The sequence below is a fragment of the Phaeodactylum tricornutum genome, genomic scaffold, assembly GCF_000150955.2.
Source record: "Phaeodactylum tricornutum CCAP 1055/1 PHATR_bd_10x23 genomic scaffold, whole genome shotgun sequence".
NCBI lineage: Eukaryota > Bacillariophyta > Bacillariophyceae > Surirellales > Neidiaceae > Phaeodactylum > Phaeodactylum tricornutum.
In genome coordinates, this window is record NW_002238014.1 from 28,947 (window position 1) to 53,874 (window position 24,928).

Below are 24,928 nucleotides of genomic sequence, written 5' to 3' on the forward strand. Positions count from 1 at the left end.
TTGGATTTGATCGTAACGTCAACTATTACAAGATTCAGTACGCGCAATTGTGTATCAACGAACACGACGCTCAATTTATAGGTAAGTGGAGGTGTTGTGGAACAAATGTTGACTGGTAGTATTGTGCGAAGTTTCAGCAGCCTTCCTCAAACTTGTGTATGCGCAATACGACCATTTTCTTTTCTCTCACAGCCACCAACTTGGATGCTGTCACACACTTGACGGACGCTCAGGAATGGGCTGGAAATGGAAGTATGGTGGGCGCCATCAAAGGGTGCACTGGCCAGGAACCACTTGTCGTAGGCAAACCGAGTCCCCTGATGATTGATTATCTTGAAAACAAGTACGGGATGGATCGTTCCCGCATTTGCATGGTTGGAGATCGCTTGGATACGGATGTGCTGTTTGGTACCGACAACGGGCTTAAAAGCTTGCTCGTTCTTTCCGGGGTGACGTCGGAAGAAAAGCTCCTGTCGCCCGAAAATTCTATTACGCCAGACTTTTACGCCGATACTATCAATGCTTTTTTTGCCGCATCGCCCGCCCCAAAGGAAGCTTAGATGTAGCGAGATAATGAAAAAATTGCGGGTTTGTTTCAAAAAGTGAATATAGTTTTGCATCTATCGTTGAAGGTCATCCTGTAGGTGTAAAACGTTTCAGAGAGAGATACAGTCAAGCGGACAACGCTTCATTAAGCCAAGGTGGCTCGCTTGGCTTCGTTTGCAAACGTTGGCTCAATCACAGCGCTGGTCGTTTTGACATAGCCGCTCCCAACTGGTGCAAAACGAACGACATACAGCGAGTTTAGGTACACTCTACGAAAGGGTTCTTAAATTTATCTTTGCAACGTGTTCATAGATATTCAAGTAGCTTGGTCGATATGGTCATGTATATATGCATCTCATCACTGTGTACTCTTGAAGCGGTGCTTGAACAATCTCATCTAAGAGTTTTGTAAGCACCGAACCATTCAATAAAGACAACACGTTCGACAACAAACATCTGGCATGGAAAAGTCAACTTTCTATCGTGCGGTCAACCTTAGGGGGACACGGTGGTGCGTGGCCGGCGTTTGGGACGATTGCCCGTGACCTTAGCCCGGCCTCGGCCCGTGGCGACTTCCCGAGAATCAACTGTTTGCACGCAAGTGGCACTATCCCGAGATACGTCAAAATCAAAGTCTAACTCGGATCCCGAGCTAGCGTTTAACTCTTCCAGCAAGTTTCCGAGTCGCTTCGAATTGGATCTTTTTCCTCCCCGCTTGCTCCGGCCCTTGTCCTCGTTGTCCTGATTCTTCTGGACTTCGACGGAATCCATCGTCACAATTGTTGAGTCTTCCTGAGTGGGAAGAACCTGCGATCGACACTTTTCCTTTTCGAAAAGCTTAGACAAAGAGTCCTTGATCATTTTGATGATCTTCAAATGGTTTTTGTCTAGAGTAGAGAGTGCTGTTGACTAGAGCGGAAAAGGTGTTGATGCGGGTCGATGCCCGTCAAAAGTGTGTGTGGAAACTCGAATTTGCGCATCCAGTCTCTATATCGACGATTGTGACCCTCAAACCAAAAAGACCAACTTGGAACACAGCCACATTCAGCGTAGTGACTTGGTCTACGATAATAGCACAATAACAGTGTTGATATGGCCCGAAGAACTACTTAACAATTTTGAACGAACATCACTTTAACGGGTCATCCAAAAGACATTAATCATGTCTTGCCATGAAACCGAAGATCTTTTGTGGGTAGGCAGATGATAGGTTTGTGTAACTGCTAGTCTCCCATTTTGACATAACAAGGTACTGGAATGTAGGGTTTGCGAATGGTTCAAAACGGAGACTGCGACAAAGCACGTGCTCCTTTTGACATAAAGGGGACAGAAGCCCGTACGATAAAACAGACCACGGTTTTCAAGTGATTTTCCAGGGATGATACCGCCATGCTTCTGTTTTTTGTCTCTAGCTGTAAATTCTGGCTTGATGATTGACCTGCGCGGCGCACCCGGAGACTATCAACGAATCAACCAAACCATCTTTGACTTGCGCTCCTCGCCAGTAATCTACTTGGTTGGCAGAAGACGCTAGAATCGTTCGGCAGGGCGAGACGAACTATGAATAAGATTCCACTCTCTCTTTTGATACTCTTCGCGACGGCGTGCTACGCATTTGCCTTTTCGCAAAGATGGAAGTCGAAGGATCGCCGCTACTCGTCACAGCTCGCCGCAATGGATTCTGGAAGCTCCCCTTCTCGACGGGCCTTTCTGAGTGCCGCTACTAATGTTGTAACCACTGTTGGAATCGGTGCGACTCCTGCTTGGGCAGGAATTGACCCCAGCGCTCTCAAAAACTTACCAGTCGAAGGGGACTCGGCCGGAACCGTAACTCGCCTCCAGCAGATTGAAAATTTACAAAAGCCCGCATCGGATCTTGAAGATCTTCCCTATACGGGATTGCCGAGCGGAGTGTCATATCGTGAATTCCGTCAAGGAAAGGGAGAGGCTACGGTTCAGGATGGCTCCCGGGTCGCTGTGGAAATGACCATTCGATGCAAATCGTTCGCGACCAATATCGAACCCGGCGGTCTCAAGTACTTTTCTACTAAGGATGACACCGACTTTAACGAACTTGCCTTTACCGTTGGAAAAGGCGATATTTTGCCCGGGTTGGAAGAAGGTATGATAGGGATGCGTAAGGGCGCGATTCGTCGCATTGAAGTGCCGGCGACGATGGTATTTGCGGCCAAAAAGGCTGACCAGTTGCCTTTGCCAACCACCAAAGACGGCAAGCGCCGCTTCGAAAGCTTGTTCAAGACGGATGCTACCTTGCTTTTTGAAGTTCTCGTGACACGAATAAAATAAACGGAAAACGCTACAGTCAAGGTAAAATCCGTGATGGTTTCTTACACAAAGTTTATCGCCATTCACTTTGTTCAGTACAATGTTGAGTGAGCGTGCGCGTGTAGCTCATTGAACTTACTGGGACTGAGACGATGCAGAACCGTCGGAATCGTCCCCAATTGACGTCGCTCGTTTGTTCAAATGTCGGGACGATGTGACGGCTAATCCGTTCGCTGAGTCGCCTTGACAGTCATCCACGTCTTCGATATCTTTGGGCAGTGACTCTTCTCGTTGAATGGTGCGGTGTAACCACACGCAGTAGGGTGGTGTGAATGTGACTAGCACAACGCCGCAAATCAAATTTACCAACCTTGCGTGGCCGTCCGATGCGGCGGCAATAATCGGGTACTGCAACAATGAAGCAATTGCACTAATGAGCAGTCCTAGACCAGCCAAGGTACCAAACGACTTGTATCCGAAGCGTTTGCCAACATGAGAAAAGAACATGGAAAAGACGAGCATGCGCCCGAGACCGTTCGCTGCGAGGCCAATGACTTGTACATCCAGATTGGCGTCGCCGGCGAGTACAAAAAAGGATACACTGCACAGTAAACTAGAGAGAAGCTCGGCCCACCCTAGTCCAAGCTTGTCGGCTAAAAATCCAGCGGCTGGTGACACAACCGCCGCACTGGCGTAAAGAATGGAGAATAAATCGGTATAGAATCCGTCATCATCTCCCTTGTCCTCTAGTTGAAAGCCCAGTCCCCCGATGTAGTACTGCAGCGGCACCACGAGGACGGAAAACCAACACACCAAGAGTATATATTCCGTGGACCACATAAGTTCCCACACCGACACATCCTCTTCAATGGGTTTGTTGTCGAGCTGGTTCAAAGCGCTCGAAGTGTCCTCGACATCTGCTGTGGTGTTGCATTTGGTGCTGGGATTGCTCTGTATTCTGTTGACAACTCCTGTATTCTTTCCCTGTGGTGATGCTGGATCCGACTCGGTATCTTCCACGACCGTGGGTAGTTGCGGTTCCGATGTCGACACGAACGTGGGATCCGTTTCGGAATTGGCGCTCGTTGCCGGGTTTGCGGATTTCGATTCCAAAAGGTAAGACGTTCCCGTGGGCAACAAAAGTGCCGCAAGGAGGGCCATTCCCAACATGACGGCACAGAATCCACCAAAGGTTGCCTTACGCGACGCTCCTGCCGAGGTCAAACCTAAAAAGACGAGTCCGGATACTTGAAAGGCTCCGGAAAGAGATGCCAGTACGGCACCGGCGTTGGATGGAAAGAGCGAAGCCACCGGTTGCAAACACAACTGCACCCCGGATCCCAATCCCATGACTGCGAGTGCGATCGATATCGCTGGACCTTGATTCGGATCCACCAGAGCCATCCCCAAGGCTCCCATGGCGGTGGCGCCAAAGGCCAATACCGTGACAATCTTGGTACCGAAGCGATCGCGGGCGATTCCCGTCAAGAAGCGACATCCTTGGGTACTCCAGGCCCCTGCCGTAAAGGCCGCTCCCAACTGTTTTTCCGAAAGGACGGATCCGTCCCTTTTCAACTGCTGTCGAAGTGCGGGCCATCCGTACACGAGACCACCCGCGAGCGAAACCGATGAGAAGGCAAAGGCGTACAGTATCCAACGACGGAAGCGGACCGGCAAGTGCGCATGGAATGACATGCTGCACGACTAGCGAATTCAGGGTTCGTCAGGCACCGAAAGGAGATTGTTTCGAATTTGGAACATTAGGAATGTGACATCCATTAGTTCGTATACAGAGAACTTTTGCCAGTAAGAGGTTCGGTATACGGTCACGCTTATGCCGAACTTGTGAGCGGAAGAACGTTACGAGGGGATGTCGTGATGGGATACGGATTCTCGTAGCCCTGACAGTCACAGTCCGTCGAACCCCGATTTCCAAGTAAATCTTGGAACATCAGGTTTCAAAGCCAAAAGCCCCTACCCTATCCTGTCAATCGATAATAAGACGCTGACGTCGAGCCTTCGCTCGGGTAATATAAGGGCTAACAAAGGCCATTCTCAATCTCCGGGTCTCTGTCTTATCGGAAATTCCCGTTGGACAAAAACATCCCGCAAAAGAGAAATTGTTCACAGAATTGCACCGTTGCCCTTCCGTTCGGGCTCCCCGGACTTCATCCTTATCCTGTGGGCAACGTCGAGAACGACCGCGGTTACGAGACGTGGCCTGTAAGTGCAACGAAACGTATAGCCGGTGAAAAGTCGTCACGACGACGCCATAGACCGCAGAGAGGGGTGACGCCATGTGCGGGGACGGTGGTGCTCGCTGTCAATACATCGAGCGGGGACTAAGGAGATCTCCTGTTCCTCAGTTTCGGTAGTACCGTTAGTACTACCAGTACGTACCTATATTCTGTAGTAGAATAAGCCAAAAGTGCTACCGCTTCCAACCGGTCTCTCTCCAATAGTTGTGTCGCACCTCGTTGGTGGAAGGTTTGAGCCTGGAATTTTGTACGTCGAGACCGGTTGGAACGAGTAAAGCTTGCACTGATACGTGAGCCAAGCTCCTTTTTCCTCCGCATCTCTCTCATAAAAATTTGCTCTGCCGCTGGCCTACCCAATTTTGTGGCTTTGATTTCGTAATCTTCGCTCTTTCCTCACACTCATGAAGCTCAACCAACAACCAGCTATCCGTACGGTCAGTTTCGATAGAATGGAACCCGACGACGATACCAACGTTCCGGTACCCATGGAAACGATGGAGATCAAACATCCTTCCAAAGAAGACAAACTCCCTTGTGGCTCCTTTGGCATGATGTCCTTAGCGATGCGCGTTCCGACCAAGCTCGACTATCACCCCCGTTCACGTTTGGTACACGGGATACTCCGCTACCGAGCAGCGGCTTCCTTCGTTCAATTTCCATTGTCCCGAGGTGCGTCGACGAACTCGACGGATCGTGCCGCTGCCTCTTCCGCCCAGCTCGAGTACGCCGTACAGCATGCCGACGGTACGGAAACCACCGTGTTGCGGGCCGTCCAGCGTGGCCACACTCGCTGCTACGATATTTACGACGCAACGTCAAAAACAACTTCACCGATTGCCGTCTTGCAAAAGTCGTGGACGAACGCATCCTCGATTGCGTACGCCTTGTCTCTCGTTTCGAACGATGTGGATGACGAAATTCCTTGCAGCAACGACAATCATTTGTTCACGGTTGCGTGTATCGTCTACACCATTCCTTCGTTGCTCTCCGCCCTTGTCGACGCACCGGCTCGTCAAGCCGAAATGGTGTTGCGGACCGAAACGGCCATCTCCCACGAGCTTAATCACCAGGAAAACGATGCTCTGCTCCAATGCTGTCAAAAGGAGTGGCAAAGTAGCCGGACTTTGCAACGTCTTGTCAGGGGTGAGAACAACAGCTTGGTGGCTTTGCAGCATAAAGATGCCTACGACAAGGGCGAAGGTCGCTATGGACTCAACTTTTGCGGACGTGGCAAGGAAACGTCCCGAAAGAATATGCAACTCACGGACGCCAAGGGCCGGGTCGTTGCGCAGATTGCGAAACTCGAACGTCACGTCTATCACGTGGACCATCGGGCACCCCTTTCACCTCTTCAGGCCATGGGATTCGCCATTGCCCAATGCGATCTTTAAAGTGGACAGCTGTGATAAACAACTAGTGGCATGTCCGCGAGGAGCCAACCGTTCTACGCTGGGGAAAGACGAAACGAACGATAGACAAGCTGCGATGACACGAGAGACGCGTGCCTCCCGTAACGATTGTTAGGCATAAAATGAATCTTATAAATCACCTTTATACAACTTTTTTCTCTCGCATACGACTCTGTTCGGAATTAGTCTACTGCGGTGGTCCATCATTGCACAGTTGTTGCAGTTACGCCATCCATTCGGTTTTACGGAATCCCATGCCGGGGTATTTGGCGCCGGCGCCGAGTTCTTCTTCGATACGGAGCAACTGGTTGTACTTGGCCGTACGTTCGCCGCGGCAGGGTGCGCCGGTCTTGATTTGACCGGTGCAGAGTCCAACGGCGAGATCGGCAATGTAGTTGTCTTCGGTTTCTCCCGAGCGGTGCGAGGTCATAACGCCCCAGCCGTTCTGCTTGGAAAGTTTGACGGCGTCGATGGATTCGGAGATGGAACCAATCTGGTTGACCTTGAGGAGCAAACAGTTGGCGGCCTTTTCGTCGACGGCTTGTTGAATCTTGACCGGGTTTGTAACGGTCAAATCGTCTCCAACGATTTGTACCTTTTCACCGACTTGCGCAACAATCTTGCTCCAGTTGGTCCAGTCGTCCTGGTCAAAGGGATCTTCGATCGTCACAATAGGATACTTGTCAATCAATGCCTTGTAGTAGGCGATCATTTCGTCACCAGACTTGACGGCGGAGGTATCCTTATCGGCGCCGGTTGTTTTGAAATCCAAATCGTACTGGTCCTTTCCTTTGACTTTGAATTCGGAACTGGCCACGTCGAGACCAACGGAGATCTTGTCCGTGTATCCGGCCAAGTCGGCGGCTTCCATGATCATATCAAGGCCGCTTTCCACATCGCAGGGCGGCGCAAATCCGCCTTCATCCCCAATGAGGGTAGCGTCACCACCGAACTTTCCCTTGATGACCTTTTTCAAGTTGTGAAAGATTTCGCAACCAATCGACATGGATTCGGTAAAGGTCGCGGCACCGGTAGGAATGACAAAGAACTCCTGGAAAGCGAGTTTGTTGCCCGCGTGTTCGCCACCGTTAATAACGTTGAAACAGGGCACCGGGAGGGTGTGCGGGATGGGATTGCCGGCAATGTCGGCGTAGTGCTGCCACAAGGGAATGCCACGCGACGCCGCACCGGCTTTGCTAATGGCGAGGGAAACTGTTTTCCAAAAAGATAAAAGCAAAACAAGCAGCAAGGTAAAGAGGCAGTGTGAGTGAACGAACGCTCAAGTACCAACACGTAGCGTCGGGTGATGCTCTATTCGATGGAATTGCTGCAACAAGACCAAACGTTACACCAGTGCACCGTGTCGTAGACAGGCAAAAAACGCAACACAACGATACTTACTGCCCAAGATCGCGTTGGCGCCTAGATTGGCCTTGTTGGGCGATCCGTCCGTCGCCAGCATGACTTGATCAATCGCTCGCTGATCGGCAGTATCCATGCCCATAACGGCGTCGGCCAGAATGGTGTTGACGTTCTTGACGGCGGTGAGGACGCCCTTGCCCATGTACCGCGATCCGCCGTCCCGGAGTTCGGAAGCTTCGTAAATGCCGGTGGAAGCTCCGGACGGCACCGACGCGGTGAAGGTTCCCTGCGCCGTCGTCACGTCGACTTCGACGGTGGGATTCCCCCGACTGTCGATGATTTCGCGTCCGTGGACACCCGTAATGGCCGACAGGAAACGACGCGACGACGACGACGCGCGCGTCGTAGAAATATTGCGGCGGAGCACTGGACGACTCCACATCATACTGTGAATGTGTTTAGCTAACGGTAAACGAATACGAACAATACGTTTTTAATTCGGTACCGAAACGGGAAAGCTAGCAGCAAGGTGAATCGCTAGACTAACAAGTAGTTTCGGTGAGGCAAGCAATGGACTGTAATTGCTTTAAAGAGTACGCGACGGTGCTACTAGTAGAGGATAGTAGGTAGATATGTGTGAGGACGAAACGGGGGAGTATCTTTTGGGGGTTGTGCCGCAGAAGAAAAAGGCGAACGCGAACAACCGTAAACTTCCCACGGTGGTGCCGTGCCGTCGCCGAGACCGCAAGATGTGTACGTGTACAAAGACACTACGGAAGGCGCGCTGTTGGTGGAACGGAAGGACCGAGAATCTAAGGACAGACCGCCACCGCACCCCTTCCGGCGCCACTACTCGAGAAATATCTGGACCGGATTCACAAAATCACCATCACTGTCAGTACGTGGTCGTTCCTACGTAGACGTCTACGTACCCGACGTGGATCCGTATGATTGGAACGAACGCGGGAAAGACGTACGTCAGTCTCGGCCTCCCGGTTCGACACAACCCCACACTCTCTATGGTCCCGATTCTCGTCCGTCTTCCCTATCACGAGTTCCCCCACGCTAAACCCACGTTCCAAAAACTAGACACGGCAGGGGCCGAAAGTATGCCACCGGAACTAGAGTGTGTGTATGCGCCAATGATTCTCGTGTAAATCAACTTGGTTACTACTAGAGTCGTTGATACCACCTACTAATTTATTCGTTTGGGGTTGGAAAGGAGGGGCGGGGGCATTGCGGTCCGTCCAAAGGGTATTGATCGTACGGGAATCCACAAATGCACCCGTTCGTGTACGCCAAGTGTACATTGGTGCACGCGACACACACGCGTTGACACAAGTTTAGTTGAGCACGCCGTTGCACTTGAGGTCTTCAGCAGCTTGGCACAGACGCGCGGCCATGGCTTCTTCCCCGGCCCGGAGACTCATACGGGGATCGTAATACTTCTTGTTGGGCTTGTCGGCACCGTCGGGGTTACCAATCTGTCCCTGCAGGTACTCGCGGTTGGTGGCTTCGTACTCGCGGACACCGTCCCAGAAGGCCCACTGCGTATCCGTGTCAATGTTCATCTTGACGACGCCCGCTTCAATGGCGTACTGAATGTCTTTGACGTCCGAACCGGATCCACCGTGGAAGACAAACAGCATGGGCTTGCTGTCGTCACTGCCTTCCTTTTCCTGAATGTAGGCCTGGGTGTTGTGTAGGATTTCCGGCTTGAGTTCTACGTTGCCCGGTGCGTAGACACCGTGGACGTTGCCGAAGGAAGCGGCGCAGGTAAAGGCAGCGTTGGGGACCGATCCGAGTTCCTTGTAGGCGTAGTAGACTTCCTCGGGCTGCGTGTATAGACGCGACGAGTCGACGTCGGAATTGTCCACACCGTCTTCTTCTCCACCGGTGACTCCGAGTTCAAACTCTAGGAGCAAATCAATCTTGGCCATGCGCTCCATGTACTGTTTGCAGATCCCAATATTCTCCTCGAGTGATTCTTCGGAGAGATCCAACATGTGGGAGGAGAAGAGCGGTTCGCCGTGTTCCTTGTAGTATTCCTCGTTGGCTTCGATGAGACCATCAAACCAGGGCAACCATGCCTTTTGGCAGTGATCCGTGTGCAGGACGACGGGGACTCCGTATAGCTTGGCGACTTCCCGGACGTGCTTGGCTCCGGCCACGCACCCCGCAATGGAAGCCGCGTCGTCGGAGTTGTCCGCCGCCTTGCCGGCAATGAACTGTCCCCCGCCCTTGGAGAAGGTGACCATAATGGGACCTCCGTACTTCTTGGCGGCTTCCATGCAGGCGTTGATGGAGTTGGTTCCGACAATGTTGACTCCGGGAATGGCAAAGCCTTCCTTCTTGGCGTGCTGGAGAAGATCCACGAGTGCCTTGCCCGTCACCACACCCGGCTTGACCGACGCGGGCATCTTGGAAAAGGTCTGTCGATGAGGACGTGTGACGAACAGCGAGATGGTGAGTGAATCGAACAGCAATAGAACGAAGAAACATGTCTTTCGCAAAATGGCAAAGCAATCCTTCGTCACACGAGTGTCTGTCCGGTACAGTCCAGTACAGTCCAAATGGATGCATGTTATGTATATGTGATATAAACCACACGTACCGTCTTTTCCGCGGCGGTTTCCGTCGCAAAGAGCGCTGGGTTGGAGCGAAAGGCCGCTTGGGGAGGGGCAAACGCCACAACGGCGGGGATGAAGAAAAGAGCAGCCGTAGAGAGTTTCATGATGTAAAAGGGGAGGATATGGAAGATGGGGATAAGCTACGGTACGGTAAACGGATCTGGTCGATGCGATACGAGAACGGTCAAACTATGGAACCGCTGTGGTGTCGTACGTTGTGTGCGTGTGTGTGTAGGTAGATAGGTAGGTAGATGAGTACGAGATCTTTGCCGTGTGTGTGTGTGTGTTTGGGGAAAACACATCACACCCCCGCACAAAAAAAGACGTTCGATGGATGTGGATTTCGTGGTCCTCCTCCCGTGTAAGGGTGGGGGCGGGGTTTCGCGATGCCTCGTACCGCCGCTACAACACGTACTTCCGACCGAACACCAACGTCAGAGATCGTTCGCGCAACAAACCCCCCCCCCCCCCCCTAACATATATACCCGAGATTCTGACAATCGTGCGCAACGGTTGGGTCCGTCGCCACTGCCGCAGGGAGGTATCTAGCGGAGCCGTTCCCACGGACGACGGCCGTACGAACACGTACCCAGCGAAGCTTGTCTGTGTTCTACAAGTCGAACGGTAACCTTTGATAATCATGGATCGTACAAACGAATGCAAAAGAAGCTCGCGAGACGAATAGGATGGGACTACTGACAACACAGCCAAAGGAAACGGTCGGTCCGTTTCCGACGGGGCACCGGGTCCGTTTCGAACGGCACACGCCATCCGCCCCCCAGAGACGCCAACAAGCGCCTCCGGATAAATAGACACGCCTGTCGCAACCGACACGGTAGCAATCCCCGTGTGGCACGAACTGGGGAATGGCTTTGTCGTTCACCATGGGCAAAGACTTCCTCTGATCGGTAAAGGTGACCGGATCCGCAAGGAAGAATCAAAAAAGTCGGAGCGTACGAATCTGCCGAAAATGTGGGCAACGAAAAAGTCTGCCGTAAGAGATTGGAACGGCACGAGACCTGGACACTCTAACACGCGTCCCACCCGTGCCAGTTGGTTTTCAAAAAGAGAATCCAACCGTGGAAGGAGAAACCAAATACTTTTTTTCTAGGCGACTCGTTAGAAACGGTGGTTTTCGCACTCGCTCACAATACACACCGAGACCATTTCATATATTTGTCTTTGATCGCGGCTAGCGTTTGATACATTTACATACATACGTACATGTTCGTGAGGGAGAGAGAGGGTTTAACAACTCTAGCTCGGGCTGGTTCATTTTTCTAGGCTCATCCAACACTCTCAAATTTTAAGATAGATGGGAATTTCCTTCTCTATAGAGCCCCCGCGGTGGCCATTTGGATGCAAAAATACGTATTCCAAACGACGGCCACAACGTTGTTGGCCAACGTTTTGAGTCGTTCGGGAACGTGTCGGAAAATCATCCAACTAACGGCCGGCCACAGAACATATTGCGAGCGGATTATGGGTCCTAGCTGGTCACGACATTTCGCTGTCGCGCGGACCAAACTGGGAACTGGTAGAGGGCGCCGCGAGAGAAAATACCAGGGTGAGCCGGCAAGTTGGTCGTCGAGGAACGTTGGCACCAGCGGCGTAGCACGCTTTTACATTACCCCGTGACCTTTGACATACCTTGTCCCGCTAAGAGACTTTCCACTATTTCGTACGCGTAAAAATATGCCGGATAATAGATCGCCACTCCCAGAGTTTGGTCCACCGAAAATTGAAAAAGCGTCTTGAGCCTACTGCGCGGGGACAAGCCAAACTTGGTCTCGAACCATTGCCCAATCTTGTAGATAAATTCGTACCAAAAATGCAGAAAGGGCCCGTCAAAAAGAAACTCCGTCATCACAAAGACAGCCAATCGGTACCATTGAATCGTAAAGGTGAACAGTGAAACGCGCTCCAAAATTTGTGCCAACAAGTCTCCGACCCCGCCGATGACTGCGGCCGATATCGCTTTCGTGAGCAAAGGACGGCGTGCACACAAGGATTGGTAGGACCCGAGTAAACGTGCCGATAGAAGGGACGGGGGTAGATCGTCGACACTGCAAGTGGAAATCGTGTCCCTCCAGAAATATTTAGCGAGCTCGGCGGTTTGAGAGGTCTTGGGACAACTTCTCGAGGGACTTCGAGTGTGAACAGTCCTCGATACGAATGCTGCCATATGCTTCCCTCCTGAATTGGACCCATACCGGGATATCCTTATCTTATCTCTTGAGTCGAGTGTAAAAGGTTGGGCCTTCAGAGCGAGCGACGTCGCCAAGAAAATGAATATGGTTTCCGTTCTGTGAAATCCCATGGTTGTCCCGTTAGCGGGGACGGAATACGGCGAAAAAGTGAGCCCGTCGGAAACGCACATGTTCGAGGTGAGGGCATAAACTTATCTGTCACGAGGTCTGTCGCGAGACGCGTATTCGCGAATGAGGTGGCGGTTCAAGAGCTTAAACGTATCCGGCACTTAACAGTAAACGTTTTGAGGCAAGTTCAGACACAAGGAATGCGTGCAATGAAGTATCATCACATACTCTTGCCAGACGTGGCCTAGCATTACGCATATATACGCAGGAGTGCAACTTTTTGCCTCTTCGGCGTGAATCTTCTATTGTACTTACTTGTCGTACCAGGTTGCCACGCCATTTTCGCAATGACTACTGCGAAAGGCAAGATCACATGTTCGACAACGTTCTCACGTACTCTCAAGGAGGTGCCAAGCATGAACGCCAAGTTTGTCCAAAGTTCGGAGCGACAAGCACTATTTCTTATCTTCACTTGCTTGAACTTGCGCAATCAAATCATCGACGACGGACGGATCCGCCAACGTGGACGTGTCGCCAAGCGTGTCCACTTCCCCCGCCACAATTTTGCGAAGAATGCGTCGCATAATCTTTCCCGAGCGCGTCATGGGCAAGGATGGTGTTATGTACAACTTGTCCGGTGCCGCAAACGGACCAATTTCGGACCGCACCTGATTCCGCAGTTCCAGCAAGAGTTCAGGTGACTCTTCATGGTTGACGTCCAGTGTGACGAACCCCACGATACCCTGTCCCTTGACGTCGTGAGCCTTGCCGACCACAGCAGCCTGAGACACGGCGGGATGCAGCACCAAGGCCGATTCGACTTCGGCCGTCCCGATGCGGTGTCCGGAAACGTTCAGTACATCGTCAACGCGGCCGGTGATGAAGAAAAATCCGTCCTTGTCGCGCATCACCGAGTCGCCGGTAAAGTAGTAACCGGGATAGGGTTTGGTGTAGACGAGTTGGTACCGTTCGTGATCGCCGAGACAGGTCCGGGCCATCCCCGGCCAAGGTTGACGAATTGCCAAAACACCTTCGGTGCTTTCGCCGTCTTTTGGCTCGAGCACGTGTCCGTCCACTGCGTCCAGGACGACAGCGTCAATACCGTACAGGGGAACCGTACAGGAGCCTGGTTTCATGGGCGTAATGCCGGGTAAATTGCTGATAACGTGTCCCCCCGTTTCGGTTTGCCAGTACGTATCCACGACGGTACAACGAGATCGGCCAACTTCTTCATAGTACCATCGCCAAGCTTCAGGATTGATTGGTTCACCGACCGACCCCAAAACTTTGAGAGAGGACAGATCGTACCTGTGCGGAATGTCTTCTCCGTAACGCATCAAGGATCGAATGGCTGTCGGAGCCGTGTAGAATTGTGTAATACGGTGTCGCTGGACCATATCCCAGTATCTACCGGTATCGGGGTAGAGCGGTGTGGATTCGAACATGAAAGTGGTACTGCCGTTCAAAAGAGCCCCGTATACGACGTACGTGTGTCCCGTGATCCAACCACAATCGGCAACACAGGCAAAGATATCGCCGTCCGTCAAATCAAAGGTATTTTTAGTGGTAAACGCGGCGTAGAGAGAGTATCCACCGACGGTGTGCACCACCCCTTTGGGTTGTCCCGTTGATCCGCTACGCAATCGATAGGAATCGCAAGAACAAATACAACAGGAACATTACAATTTTGGTGAGAGAAAAAGGACTAGCACAAACAACGTGACAGAGACCACAACGTGACATCCGTTGCGTATCAATGTTTGACATTGCGGAACGACCACCGTACCTGGTGTAGAGAATAAACAGATTGTCTTCGGCATCCATAGAGACCGGGGGACAGTAGGGTCGTTGCGCGGCCACGAGTACATCCATGCGTACATCTTTGGGTTGCATCTCGTAGGTAGGCTCGGTTTCTTCCGGATGGAGGGCATCGTGATCAAAGTAGCGTTCCCAGACCAGCACCTTGTCCACAACGTCGTTGGTGTTCATTTTCGTCAGGGCATCGTTGACGATATTCTTGAGCGGAATGCTCTTGCCTCCGCGTGCGCCTTGATCGGCCGTGACAATGACGGCACTGTCGGCCGCCACGACGCGCTGGGCGAGGGCTTCGGCGGAGAATCCGGCAAAGACGACCGAGTGGACGGCACCGATCCGGGCACAGGCGAGCATGGTCATGGCGAGTTCGGGTATCATGGGCATGTAAATGGTGACAACGTCGCCTTTTCCCACTCCTTGGGCGCGGAGGGCGTTGGCAATCTGCGCCACTTTGGCGAGGAGGGCGTCGTAGGTAACGGCCCGTACGTCATGGGGCTCGTCGCCTTCCCAGAGAATGGCCGTCTGCGCTCCCTTACCGGCTTGGACGTGCCGATCAATGGCGTTGTAGGCCGTGTTGAGCTTGCCACCGGTGAACCAGGCCACGTTGCCCTGTTCCAAGGATCCCTGCAGGACGTGATCGAAGGGTCGATCCCACACCAGATACTCGAGGGCTTGTTGGTTCCAAAAGGCGGCCACGTCCCGGATACTGGCCTGGTACTCTTGTTGATAGCGTGCAAACTTGGAAGACGTCTTGGCTTCGTAAACGTCTCGAATGGTACGTTCCGGAGTGACGTCGGCGTTGGGTGTTTGGGCGCCGCCGTTGGGTATTGTCACGACATTGTCAGCATCGAGACTGTTCCGGAGGACAACTGGGTGATCAGTCCGCAGCCACGGCACGGTACCGAGGGCGGTGTGGCTGGGCAGAAAGAAAGCGTGCGTCGTCGCCACGGCGACGGTAGACCAGCAGCACAAATGGGTGATCCAGTACATGAGGAATCGGAGGGGGAGACGGTGAAGGCAACGTGACGGCGGAATGGTGAAAAAAACCCAAGAGTTTGTTTCCGACGGGAGAAACAACTAAGAAGACTTGCGAGGAAAGAATCCGCCAAAAAGTTTGGGGACCGGTAAGCTACGTAGAGGAGTAGATCCTACCGGTGCGTGTAAGGATTCCGGGCTTGTATGTCAAAAGGACGGCGCCTCACTCACAAACACACGCTCGAGACGGTATTCCTGCCAGCACGCCACCGTTGTGCAAAAGGGGAGGGAGGGGAACTCGTGTGTGTATTGATAGATTGATAGGTCGATAGGTCGATAGATTGATAGATAGGTAAATGCAGCCAGGAGACACCTCTGCTAGAGTTGTGAAAGTGTGGACCGTCCCGTATCAAACATACGTTACACACATGAGAATGCGTTTGTTGGTTGTTTTGGAGTTGCTGTTCGTACGGACTGTGACAGTGAAATTGGGGCATTCGAGGGAAACCCCAGCCCTAACATGACCACGGTGTCCTACTGTGCGGAACGGCCGGGGGGGGGGGGGGGGGGGGGGAGAGTAGGCGCTGTCGAGTCCCCCCCATGGAGATCGATCTCGCTCCGGCTGCGACAGACACTTGGGGTATCATGCAAGGGAGTGGGTATTGACCGTGAGCAACACACGCTTCGGTCGCCCAAAGCACGGAACGACTCTTGGTTGGTACCGTTTCGGTTTCCATTCTATCACACAAGACCTACTGCCCGTCTGCCTCTCGGGGTGGTAAACTCGTGTAAGTTATTGTTCGCAACAACGTATCGAACAAGGTCACCATCGTACGCACGGACCCGTACCGAGGCAATTTCCCGACTGTTCCCCATACCGCAAGAGTCCATTGGTGCATTCATCACGGTAGGCAGATAGATTTGTTGAAAAACGAAGCCAAACAGTCACCATGCAAGAACTTACTTTGACCGGAGCAACTCTACTTTCCAATCACGACGGACCCGGTAGTCCGGCAGTCGATCCCTTGTTCCTGCACAACCACACCGGCCCGACCACGTCGTCGGCGGACGACGTGGAATCGACAACGACAACGACGCGTCTTCCCGTTGGCGCACACCATCGTGACGGGGCGGCGCACGATCACGACCACTGCGGCTGCGGCACTGCGCCAGCCCGACCCTCGGTACAACTCCAAGTGCCGGTGACCGAACTCGTCGCCCAGGAACCGCCACAGATACGCAAGGCCCTCCAAACGATACTCCGCATGGGAACCTACGAACTCTTTGCCGAAGTACTACAAGCGTGGCAACAAACCAACACTGACACTCAACAGCATCACTACAACAACACTACCGCGACGTTGACGAACCAGCCACCCGTGATTGCCAGTACGCCCGTGTCCGACGAACTCGTGGTACTCAATGAAGAAGGACACGGTCTCGTGCATTGGGCGTCCAAACGCACCGAAGACGTTCGTTTTCTAACACTCCTCCTCGAGCACGTGGCCAACGGCAAAGATCCCACTCTCGTTCCCAACCTTGTGACCCAACCCACTCGAGACGCCACGCACATGACTCCCTTGCACTGGGCCTGTACGGAACCGCACGCCTTGCCCGTCATTCGCCGTCTATTGAACGCATTCACACTCAAGACCCCCTCATACGCCCCGGAACGATTGCTCGAAGCACGCGATTCCACCGGATGCACCCCTCTACTCATCGCCGCACAGTACGGACAAGTCGAAACCGTAGCCTACCTCATCCAAAAGGGAGCCAACAAAGCGGCCAAGGACGATTCCCACGATACCGCCACACACTGGGCCGCCTATAAGGGTAGTCCCACCGTACTCGGCTTGCTATTGTACTACGACGTCCGACCCTTGACCGCACCAGACGTATACGGACAAACACCCCTGCATTTAGCCGCGCTCCGGGGTCACGCATCCGCCTGTCGCTACATGATCCACCGATTGCCCTCCAAAGACGAAGCCCGTCGGTTGCTGACCATGACGGACAAGAACGGGAGAACCGCCGAGGCGTTGGCCGCGCACAAACAAAAGGACGCCGTCGTAGCCGTCTTGCAGTCTTGTCAGAATCGACTCGCCCCACCGCGACAACGCTTCCGACAAGTGCTGGCCTGGAAGTCCCCGTCGTTTTGGATGCGGACGCTACCGCTGGCGTGCTGGCAATGCACGAAAACGATTGTCTCGGTACAAGCTTGGCAGTCTTGGTTAGGAATAGGCTCGTCGGTCGCCGATGACGACTCGCCCGTTTTGCCGTATTATTACGTTCTCTCGAACTATTGCGTCAACGTATTTTTCTACGGTGCGGTTCTCCTACCCCTCGGCAACGTTGAGAAAGGTTTGCTTTGGGATTGCATGACTTTGCATATCTGGAACGTACTCTGCTCTGTGGCGTCCTTTTACTGCTTGGTGAGAACCCAAACGACGGATCCCGGCAATTTGAACGGAACCGGCACTACTCAAGTCGATATTCAACCATTGCGCCGTTTGTACGAAGTTACGTTGGAAGCCTACGCGCACGACGATGATGATGGTCCCAACCATGCCGTAGCTGCTTCACAGGTTCAACTCTGTCACTCCTGTCACATTGCTCGCCCACCGCGATCCAAGCACGACCGGTTTACCAAAACTTGCGTATTGCAGTTTGATCATCACTGTCCATTTGTGGGGGTACGTTTTTCGGAAATTGATTTTTCACTGGTTCCTGCAATGTTAGTACTTTTTCTAATCCACAATCTCAATTTCTTTTCTACTCGTCCAGGCAACGATTGGGTTGTACAACTACAAGTGGTTCTACCTGATGCTTTTGTTCATGACGTTATACTTTCTTGGCTTTTCCATTGCCTTGGGAATGTACTTTGTCCGGTCTTTACGGGTCCCTTTGTGGCAAGTTGTGCTGGGCTTGTACTTGGCTGCGCACGTCTTTATGACGGCGGGTATGTGGTTCTACCATACACAATTGCTGTTGGGGAACTTGACGACCAACGAGCATTTGAACTTGCGCAAGTATCCGTACTTGTGGGAAACCCGGGCCTACGTCAGTGGTAAGACGAAAACGGTGTACCGTAATCCGTGGAACATTTCCTGGTGGCACAACATTCAGGATCGGTTTCATCCGAGTGCGGCATCGTATACGGTACCGGAATCGCACGAGACGGTTCGACAATCACAAGCCTTGCTATCCACCGTGACGTCGTCGTCGTCATCATCCTCCACAGCGACGCCGACCCCATTGCGCCACGTTCCTACACAAGAAGCTGTCTAAGTTATTGGATTGCGTATGTAGTTACATTAAGGATTGTCGATCCGTTCACAGTCATTATTTTTTCCATTTGCTCTACCTGGAAAAGGCTAGAGGGAAGTGCATTTTTTGGCAATCAGACTTTGGAGTCTTTTGTGAGCGAATAACGAGTCTTGCCATTTGTTAGGTCGTGGTTGCCACAATCGCCAACGACAGCCCGACCGGCGCAAGCGTATTTTCATTGGCTCATTTTTTATAATTTAACGTCCGACGTTGAACAAATATAAGAAAAGATCCCGAGACTCAATATGTAGCAGTATATCATAGGAAAACCTCCCGTTAGTGCACCTCTTCGCTGGTGGAATTGGTACGGTTCGGAAGATGAGAGCAAGACAATAACGCAAATGCAGACGACGGCAACAAAAAGAGCATTAACTGTAAGAGAACAGCGAGTCAAGGAGAGCTTTGACGAACCGTTCGTCTGCGTCTTTCTGTAGGCCAAACAGGAAGAAAGGAACAACAAAGTGAGGCGCTAGGATCATAACTTGGGGACGAACCAAACTAGAAGAAATCACACTGCGAGCTGCCTTGGCGCACTACCCAACGGTACACACCAAACTCCTTCATGAGGACTCCGCTGGATGGCCGTAAGGAATCTTTGGTGCTATCCGACAAAGCAATTATCGCCACAGACTGCAGTAAATATCATCGAGATAGAGCTGATCCCACTTCAATCCGAGGAAGCGTGTTGAAAACTAGTCCTTCTTGGAAAGCCCTGGAAATAGTGGATGCTACCAACAACTCTGCTATCGATAGCAGCAAAGATATTCTCAAGAGCAATGAAGGTGAAAAGGTTGGCAGACACTCGTGGACCGATCATAAGCCATATTCTGTTGCGTCGATAACTACAGTGACGAATGCTTCCAATGCGTCCCCTCACAGCAAACGATCCGGACGACCATCTCCCGAGAACTGGCGAGGATCTGGTGGAACTATGACCTCCATGTCGAGTCCGAGCAAATCTGTGGCCGATGAGAAAACCATCATTAGAGCCGCGGAAAGAAACGCTAGCTTGGGTGCATCCGGATCAAGTTTCACACCCAATACTTACAAAGATCGGAAACATCGGTGTCCTACCAAGACGACAACGAATTTCGCAACTCGAGCATCACCCGGAAAACAGTTCACCAAAAGCTGTGATCCTTGGGCAGACAATTCCACTCCTTGGTTTGGACAGACGAATAGCGCTGCCAAGACCAACACTCAGAAGCAAACAGCTTCGGACATTGGATGGTGTGACATTGCACCGAACGTACGTCATACTGAACACCCATTTATTGGTGACGGTGATACCTGGAATATTAATTCGAACAATGAAGTTTGGTCACATGTTCTGTTAAAACCGAATAGTGGCAATTCGTTTCCCACATCGATGGCCGCGACCATGCCGGAAACAGTGACGGCCGTCGCAACAACTAGCTTTGGGCTCGGATCACCTGAGCAACCCATTTTCATTTTTCAGGAGGGGGACAACGAAGAATCTTTTTCTTCGCAAAACGAAACTTTCATGGCTAACGCCCCTGGTAGCGACGATATATTGGAATGTCGCGAACAGGATCTGTTGCACCGGGCCCGATGTAAACTAGAAGAATTGCAGGAACAGTCACGCGATCGGGACATTCTGACCCGACGCACAAGCCTGGAAAGTAACACAGCCGCAGAGATGAGGCCCTCAACGACAAAAAAGGTTTTGCGTTTACTTGGCGCGGCTAATAATGGACAAGCACCAAACATAATAGCGGACGCGCCGGGCACACGAAGGACTTCAATTCACAAACGCACTTCTATAGTCACATCCATCTCCTCGGGCCAATTGGATGTCACTCCAATTCGAGGCAAATCTACACGGAAAGAAAATGGGGGGAACCGAGACGATATTTCAATAGACGATTCATGCAATGACTTTCCTTCTCCACGTCACGCTTTCGTATTTGATGGCGTGTCCCCAAATGGGACTGCCGACATCAGCAATACCAATATATCCATGGTGTTCAGCGACGAGTTTAGTGATCCTTTCACTCCGATAACAAACACGAATACTGAGGAGTTTGGTTGTATTGAACAAGATCCAAAGCTGAATCATGAGCACGGAGGGAAATTTACCGGAAGGGACAACTTACGAGGCAAGGCCGTAGTTGTTATGCCGAAAGAAAGTACACAGGTTGAAAGAAGGCCCAATACAAAATTCCAGATAGGCACTCAATCTACCAAGAGACGTGAAGGTGAAAAAAGATCGGGTCTGACGCAAACGGAACAGAAAGCAGGTGCTCCCTGCGAAGTGGAATCCAGGAAGCAAGCAAAAGTGATCCAAACAAAGGCCAAGAAAACGAAAAGTAGCCTTGCTTCGAAAGGCACTCACTTTAGCCCTTTGCGCTACCATGATCCTGGGTCAGACGCCTTCATTTCCTTGACAGCTAGCAGACCATCGGCAACGGGATTGAAACAAGCCTCTCAACGGCGATCTGTGGGAGTAGCAAGCAAACTCATCGTGCGCTCATCAATGTCGGCGAAGACGTCGTTACTCAAACCAGTGGTCTCGCTCCAATCTACAGCAACAAGGGCCAAACCTCCAAGACTGACTGCAACCGCTAAAGTACCTCCTCCCCCGCCTCCACTGGATCCCCCAGCGATCCGAGGTACTTCGCATATACGCTCACATACATTGGCGGGGTCGAAACTTGAGCCTAGGACAAGCGTGAGGATATCTGCACTCTCTGGAACGTCCCCTAGCAGAATAGCATGGAAACAAAAGGATGTTTCCGATGACATCGAGGTGAAAGCCTCTACAAAGGATGGAAAACCTTTATGGACACAAAAAGTAAGAAAATTGGTGACTTCCGTGGGATCCGATGTAGAAAGACTTCGATGCATTCTCGAACGGTCACGCTTGAACCAACAGTCTAAGTCAGTGCGATACGTTGAGCCCCTCGAGTCGGCATTTGCTGTGTACGATGAAAATAAGATTATAGATCCGATGCAGCGTGCTGGGCTGCGTCTCTTGTCCGCTGCTGTGGTCCCGATTCAGTCGATGATTCGCCGACACTTAGCGATTCGTCGAGCTCTGATCCTAATGTGGTCTGGAATTGTTGTTCAAAGTTTGGCCCGAAGATGGTTGGTACTCGCGTATTTGAAGGAGCAACGGCACGCAGCAACCTCAATTCAAGGAGTGTTTCGGGTATACATAATACGGAAGCAGATCCTACTGCAACACTGTAGTGCGATGGAAATCCAGCGCATCGTTCGAGGCTTCTTAGGAACGTTGTCAGTGTATGAAAGTATTTACCAAATCACCGTGGTACAGAGTGTTGTGAGACGAAGGCAAGCAGTCATCAGAGCTACGGATCGCATGGTTTTCGTTATTCAATTACAATCGATTGTACGGAGATTCCTTAGGCAAAAGCAGCTGGACAAGATTAATGAGGCAGCGCTGGTTGTTCAGAAAACCTGGAGAGCCTTTTCTTGTCGCTTCAGCTACCAGCTGGAGTTGCTGGATATCATTCAGGTTCAAAGTTTTTGGAGGAGGCGGCAAGCGAAACTAAAGGCAGGCTATCTTCGGTGCATCAAACAGCATAGGGCTGCAACAATGATTCAATCACACTGGAGATCCTTTGACTGTACAATGAACTTTTTGCAGTACCTAGCGGATATACTAATTGTCCAGGATGCTCTTCGAAGGTGGCTTGTCCGCAAAGAACAACGAAAAAAGACTGCTATTCGCGTCATGGAAGCCGCAAGGAAGATTCAAAAATGCTGGAGGGGTTTTGTTTGCTATGCAGATTTCATGTTCACAATCTCGGATATTGTTATTGTGCAGACAGTGGTTCGGAAACGGATAGCGCAGAGGGTCTTCCAACAGCGCCGCCAAGGTCAAATCAACATATCTACGCTGACAATTCAACGGTATTGGCGAAGATTTGCAGTAAAGACGAAATTCAAGATCCGACTATTAGAAGACCAAGCAGCAACATCTATTCAGTCCAGCTGGCGACGATTCTGGTTCCAGTCCATCTTCATCATTTCGCTAGATAGTGTTATTCGTATCCAATCGACTTTTCGTACATTGGCGGCAACGAAAGCCTTCAAGCACGAAATCGGTAGCGTTTTGCTCATTCAGGTCAAATACCGAGCGTTCGTGGCGAAAAGAATTGTTCGAAATGCCAAAGCAGTGATATTTCTGCTTCAACACGCTCAGGGATTCAGACATGAAGAAGAGTCGTCAGCGAATGCAATTCAGAGAGTACTTAGGGGCTCACAGACCAGGAATGCAGTCAAGCTGTACCAGTCTATTCGAAAGGTACAGGCAGCGTGGAGATGTGCTTCCATACGGTCGAAGTATACAGCGTACATCAGCGCACGCAAAATCCAAGCAATTTGGCGTTGCAAACAAGCATTTGGAGCCTACAAAGTGTATTACTCAGCTCTCAACCTCCAGAAATTTTGGAGACGTTGCCTTACGAGAGCAAGGCTAAGACGATGCCGTGCCGCTGACACGATTCAGAGATGCTGGAGAGACGGTCAACATCGTAAGGTGACAAGAGAAATTTGCCGTGCTATTCGTTTGTATGGCGCAGCCGTGAACCTTCAGCGCATTTGGAGAGGATTGTCATCTCTCAAGGCTCACCAAACTTATCGCGCCGCGACAAAGGTGCAGAAGACCTGGAGAGGCTACTCAATGTATCGGGTCTACAATGAGTTCAGAGCTGCCCAAACTATACAAGGGGCGTTCCATTCTTTTACCGTGCGACAGAAATACGTTACCTATCAATCATCAATTAAGATCCAAACAGTATACCGACAGCGACGCGATCGTCGTAGGTTGCTAGACTTGAGGGCTCTACGCTTAGCTGCGCCCTTCATTGGCGCGACAGAGCTTCAGAAGATCTGGCGCGGATACGTGACTCGTGAGGTCAACGGCCACAAATATACGCGATGGGTGGAGACGCTCCAGATCCATAACATTGCGGCGGAGGAAATTCAAAGAGTCTGGCGAGGTTATTCAGCCAAGTCTCGTTTCCGGCATGCAGTGGGATCAGTAATTCAAGTCCAGGCTTTTGCTCGGTGCTACCTGTCGTCACAACATTTCGTTAACACGGTTGATTCATTGATTGTTATCCAGTCCTTATACCGGGGGTGTCGAGCGCGATCTGAGTGTAAACAACGTCGGGTAATTCAATTACTTGTCAGATCTGCCCAGGCCTGCAGCGCCGAGAAAAATAATGCGATTGCATTTGACAGAAACTGCAGACTTCAAACTAAGGACGATGACGAGTTCGTTGCCGAAGAGCATCAACGGGTCAAAGCCGCTCAGACAATTCAAAGATTTTTCTTGATGGTCAAGGCCGAAGTAGACAGGATGGTGTGTAGAAAGCGACGGCGACGGAAGGCACGACGAAAGTATTACTTGAGTAAGAAGATAGGCGAGGATCTTGACAATGACATTCTTGAAAAAGTTTGGTCCACAACAATCAACGAAAGTGCCCTCGCCAATGAAGTAGCTCACAGGGTAAGGGGTTATGCTGGCGAGGAATGCCGTAAAGCCAAAGACCGCGCCATTGCTGGCTTGAGTTCCGTTCGTCCCAAGAACCAATTTGATCTGAATCGCCGAGGTAGAGATTGTCAAGATGCTCTTCAAAGGATTTATTTTTCAGATGCTATTTCAAAACGCGATCACAGGACGAATCGGGCATTAGCGGCACAATGCCATACGAGTGCGGTAAGGTCCTTGACATGCACTGTCGGTTGCAGCTCTCAGCCAAAATTTCAAGATAAAATCTCACTTTTTGCCGCGTGGCCTGTTAATCACCGCCTACCCAAGTCCCGAATGACATTGTCATCTCGAGACATCGACGACGACCTTAATCTGGAAACAGCTTTTATTGATGCAGAAATCCAAAGCGCCAAGGCCCGCAATGAAGAACGTTGTTTTCGACGAAGTAAACGTTCGAATTCGTATCGAAGTCCCGTCAACGAATTGCGATGAAATTTACGACAAAATCCAGAATCCG

At 51.4% G+C, this 24,928-nt stretch overlaps 9 protein-coding genes and 1 pseudogene across 10 annotated transcripts; 5 read left to right on the plus strand and 5 right to left on the minus strand.

Annotated features, from left to right (window-relative positions):
• On the plus strand, positions 1-560 carry PHATRDRAFT_bd1048 (annotated as a pseudogene; the record flags this gene model as incomplete). Its single annotated transcript has 2 exons — positions 1-81; positions 193-560. Coding segments are annotated over 2 exons (449 nt in total), but the record flags the coding sequence as incomplete, so codon positions are not given.
• A 1,546-nt stretch (positions 561-2,106) lies between these two features.
• PHATRDRAFT_bd1166 (predicted protein) lies at positions 2,107-2,853 on the plus strand (the record flags this gene model as incomplete). Its single annotated transcript, XM_002176137.1, has 1 exon — positions 2,107-2,853. The coding sequence occupies one exon, from the start codon at positions 2,107-2,109 to the stop codon at positions 2,851-2,853; it is 747 nt and encodes a 248-aa protein (XP_002176173.1).
• A 114-nt stretch (positions 2,854-2,967) lies between these two features.
• PHATRDRAFT_bd1571 (predicted protein) lies at positions 2,968-4,667 on the minus strand (the record flags this gene model as incomplete). The annotated part of the gene is made up of 1 exon (XM_002176144.1): positions 2,968-4,667. Exon 1 carries the CDS (start codon positions 4,525-4,527, stop codon positions 2,968-2,970), a length of 1,560 nt encoding a protein of 519 aa, XP_002176180.1. The 5' UTR covers positions 4,528-4,667.
• An 824-nt stretch (positions 4,668-5,491) lies between these two features.
• On the plus strand, positions 5,492-6,481 carry PHATRDRAFT_bd1168 (predicted protein; the record flags this gene model as incomplete). The annotated part of the gene is made up of 1 exon (XM_002176138.1): positions 5,492-6,481. One exon carries the CDS (start codon positions 5,492-5,494, stop codon positions 6,479-6,481), a length of 990 nt encoding a protein of 329 aa, XP_002176174.1.
• Positions 6,482-6,612: 131 nt separating this feature from the next.
• On the minus strand, positions 6,613-8,484 carry PHATRDRAFT_bd1572 (predicted protein). Its single transcript, XM_002176145.1, has 2 exons — positions 7,901-8,484; positions 6,613-7,711 (listed from the first exon to the last, which is right to left on the minus strand). The coding sequence occupies exons 1-2, from the start codon at positions 8,304-8,306 to the stop codon at positions 6,723-6,725; spliced, it is 1,395 nt and encodes a 464-aa protein (XP_002176181.1). The 5' UTR covers positions 8,307-8,484; the 3' UTR covers positions 6,613-6,722.
• A 530-nt stretch (positions 8,485-9,014) lies between these two features.
• FbaC1 (fructose-bisphosphate aldolase) lies at positions 9,015-11,103 on the minus strand. The gene is made up of 2 exons (XM_002176146.1): positions 10,476-11,103; positions 9,015-10,293 (listed from the first exon to the last, which is right to left on the minus strand). The coding sequence occupies exons 1-2, from the start codon at positions 10,593-10,595 to the stop codon at positions 9,205-9,207; spliced, it is 1,209 nt and encodes a 402-aa protein (XP_002176182.1). The 5' UTR covers positions 10,596-11,103; the 3' UTR covers positions 9,015-9,204.
• Positions 11,104-11,858: 755 nt separating this feature from the next.
• On the minus strand, positions 11,859-12,523 carry PHATRDRAFT_bd223 (predicted protein; the record flags this gene model as incomplete). Its single annotated transcript, XM_002176147.1, has 2 exons — positions 11,859-12,025; positions 12,160-12,523. Coding segments are annotated over 2 exons (531 nt in total), but the record flags the coding sequence as incomplete, so codon positions are not given.
• A 454-nt stretch (positions 12,524-12,977) lies between these two features.
• Positions 12,978-15,621, minus strand: PHATRDRAFT_bd645 (acetyl-coenzyme A synthetase). Its single transcript, XM_002176148.1, has 2 exons — positions 14,596-15,621; positions 12,978-14,444 (listed from the first exon to the last, which is right to left on the minus strand). Exons 1-2 carry the CDS (start codon positions 15,612-15,614, stop codon positions 13,265-13,267), a joined length of 2,199 nt encoding a protein of 732 aa, XP_002176184.1. The 5' UTR covers positions 15,615-15,621; the 3' UTR covers positions 12,978-13,264.
• A 498-nt stretch (positions 15,622-16,119) lies between these two features.
• PHATRDRAFT_bd1578 (predicted protein) lies at positions 16,120-18,940 on the plus strand (the record flags this gene model as incomplete). Its single annotated transcript, XM_002176139.1, has 3 exons — positions 16,120-16,387; positions 16,545-18,292; positions 18,384-18,940. 3 exons carry the CDS (start codon positions 16,120-16,122, stop codon positions 18,885-18,887), a joined length of 2,520 nt encoding a protein of 839 aa, XP_002176175.1. The 3' UTR covers positions 18,888-18,940.
• Positions 18,941-19,488: 548 nt separating this feature from the next.
• On the plus strand, positions 19,489-24,903 carry PHATRDRAFT_bd1176 (predicted protein; the record flags this gene model as incomplete). The annotated part of the gene is made up of 1 exon (XM_002176140.1): positions 19,489-24,903. One exon carries the CDS (start codon positions 19,489-19,491, stop codon positions 24,901-24,903), a length of 5,415 nt encoding a protein of 1,804 aa, XP_002176176.1.
• Positions 24,904-24,928: the final 25 nt, after the last annotated feature.